A 2,500-nucleotide genomic window follows, 5' to 3' on the forward strand; every position below is an offset into this window, starting at 1 on the left:
ATACATAAAGATTATGTATCCTTTAAATATGCTATAAAGCAGTGGTTCCCAATTGGACACATTTTTTTTTCTCTCTTGTAATCTAACAGGGTTTCCTAAATATGCAGCAGGTTACTTGGAACGGGTCACAAGTGATAAAAGGTAGGGAACCACAGTAATAAAGGAAAGACCTCTAATACACCAAGAAAAAAATAAAAAGTTGGGAGAGGAAGAAGTTATTGAAGAATATTGATGGAAGAGGAAGGTAAGAAAAGAGTGAAGAGAGAAAAGAGAGGAGGAGGAGGAGGAGGAGGAGAGACAAAAGCAATGAAGAGGGAAAGAGAAAAAATGGTCAGGTGATGACACTGATTTTATAAGAAAAGGGAAGAAAAGGAGAACAACTGATGGGAAGATGTAGATAGAGGAAGAAAGAAAGGATGATTATGAAATCTTAAAAATAAAGAGAGAAAACGAGTAGAAGGAATGAAAAAGAAAAAAGGAAGAAAAAAAGAGAGAAAAAAGGAGATACAGGAAGGAAGAGGAGAAAAGGGATGAGGTGAAGGTAGAAAGAAGAAGGAAAAACAAAGGAGATGGTAAGGAAACAGAAACAGGGAAGGAAATGGTAACAGAGGAAATGCAAGGAGGAAGAAGAGAAGGGGAAGAGGCAGGAGGAAAAGAAAAAGATGGTGAAGTGGGAGAGTGGGGGATGAGGAAAAAGAGGACATAAAGGAAGACAAGGAACATGGGGAGGAAGAGGAAGAAATAGGAGGAAGAGGAGGAAGACAAGGAGGAGAATAAGAAGAAAATTGAAAATGAGAAGGAAGAGGAGGAAAAAGAATAGGAAGAAGAGGAGAAAAAAGGGGGAGGAGTAGGAATTAGGAAAGGAAGAAGCAATGGATCCATTGACAAAATTCAAATAAGCGGAGGAAAAAAAAAAATAATGACTAACAAATAACTTTATATGGTTACCTGTCACATCTGATTTTCTGGTTCCTACAACATTTGTTTGAACATTATCGACTTTGGTTTCCTCTCTGCGCTGCTTGTTGAGCACCCGAGCACTTGTACGTAGTTGTGGCACTGACCGGGTCTGTGGTATGACAGAGGGCTGCGGTAAAGGCACATCGGGTATTGATTGAGAAGGCCCCACAGAAACTGGTAAGCTTGCTGTCACTGTTCCTGAAAGAGAGAAGATATTTTTTGTTAGCATAAATGTAGTAGGAAAATAATCACATAATAATGACTGTAATATAATTCTATCATCAATAAAAACAACATATTTTGTGCAACAACTGGAAAATAACAATGATAGTACCATTCAGGATCAACTATGATCAGCTGAAGGGACCAGTTTCATTCTATCAAAATTACCTACCATCAACAGTGGATGTGACAGTGGATGAGGCAGGTGGATGGGCATGGTCAGGCTGCCTGCTGGCAAGTTCCGCTGGTCTTCCACCTTCTAGCACTCCTGGGCTTCCACCAGCCTTTAGTCGCTTGGCAGCATCACTGCACTGGTCTGCATCACTGTAAATTAGGGCCATTATTGACTAGGTAAAAATTTGTATATAGAACATGATAATCTGTTTATTTTTTTTTATTAAATGTTAAAAAGCAGAATTATTTTTATCAATCTTATCTTTCACTATCAATATGCATTTGTTCAAAGGCTCAGATGGCTAAGGTGTCTCAGTACTGATTTAGAATTCACTGCTAGTTGGTACTAGGAGTGATTAGATCCTAAACTATTTTTAGCACACTGGGGAAGTGGAACCTATGCTTCCTTCAACCTGTGTCCACTTTACATAATTATGTCATTGAAAGTGGTAATACAGTGACTTAAAAAGAAATACCTTCATTCCATTGTCAAGATTATAATTCCTAATACTTGCACAAAAGGAAACTGAAGAAAATAAATAAATAAATAAATGTAGAACATGCATATGGAGGAAGTTAATGTCTACCATCAAAATTACTAATAGATTTTTGTAGTTTCAAGCTGTTTCAGCATTTGAAAAATGGTGGCAAATGTTTGGTCTATGACAAGAAAATTATCCATGATAGTTCACAGTATCTCATGTTCCTGATGTCCTTTTCAAGTGAAATGCTATATAAACCAAATTCCTTACTGTAGGTTTTCTTTCCTTCTTTTCAAATGACAATTTCTCATTGATTTTCACACCTTCACTAACTGTATCCATCAATATCTAGCAAACAAAACATAAAAAATGAAGAGGTCCCCGTGTATGCTGACATCAAGAGTGAAACTGAGAAACTGCCCTACAATCAAAGACCACCCATGTAAACCCTCAATAAAATATATCCTATAATATGTATATACCCTAAGCTTTAAAAAATACTAATATTATTGATACAGATCATACAGTTCTGCTTGCTTCCCTTATCCTGCAAACAGAATAGATAAATTTCCCTCTGATAAATACTAAGCTGGCAATAACATTGTGTCTTATTTAGGAATTATAATATCATCAAAATTTAAAGGTGAATATCTAAGATTACC

The 2,500-nt window shown here is 36.5% G+C and overlaps 1 protein-coding gene across 1 annotated transcript in view; it reads right to left on the reverse strand.

The window, feature by feature from the left end:
- The window catches only part of crm (cramped chromatin regulator), a 15,969-nt gene that overhangs the window by 11,534 nt on the left and 1,935 nt on the right, over positions 1-2,500 (reverse strand). Inside the window, exons 2-3 of the mRNA XM_070116986.1 lie at positions 1,355-1,506; positions 949-1,158 (exon numbers count right to left, since the gene is read on the reverse strand). Coding sequence (XP_069973087.1) covers positions 949-1,158; positions 1,355-1,506 — 362 coding nt within the window. The remainder of the gene's footprint in view (positions 1-948; positions 1,159-1,354; positions 1,507-2,500) is intronic.

Source organism: Penaeus vannamei, chromosome 39, assembly GCF_042767895.1.
Source record: "Penaeus vannamei isolate JL-2024 chromosome 39, ASM4276789v1, whole genome shotgun sequence".
Taxonomy (NCBI): Eukaryota; Metazoa; Arthropoda; class Malacostraca; order Decapoda; family Penaeidae; genus Penaeus; species Penaeus vannamei.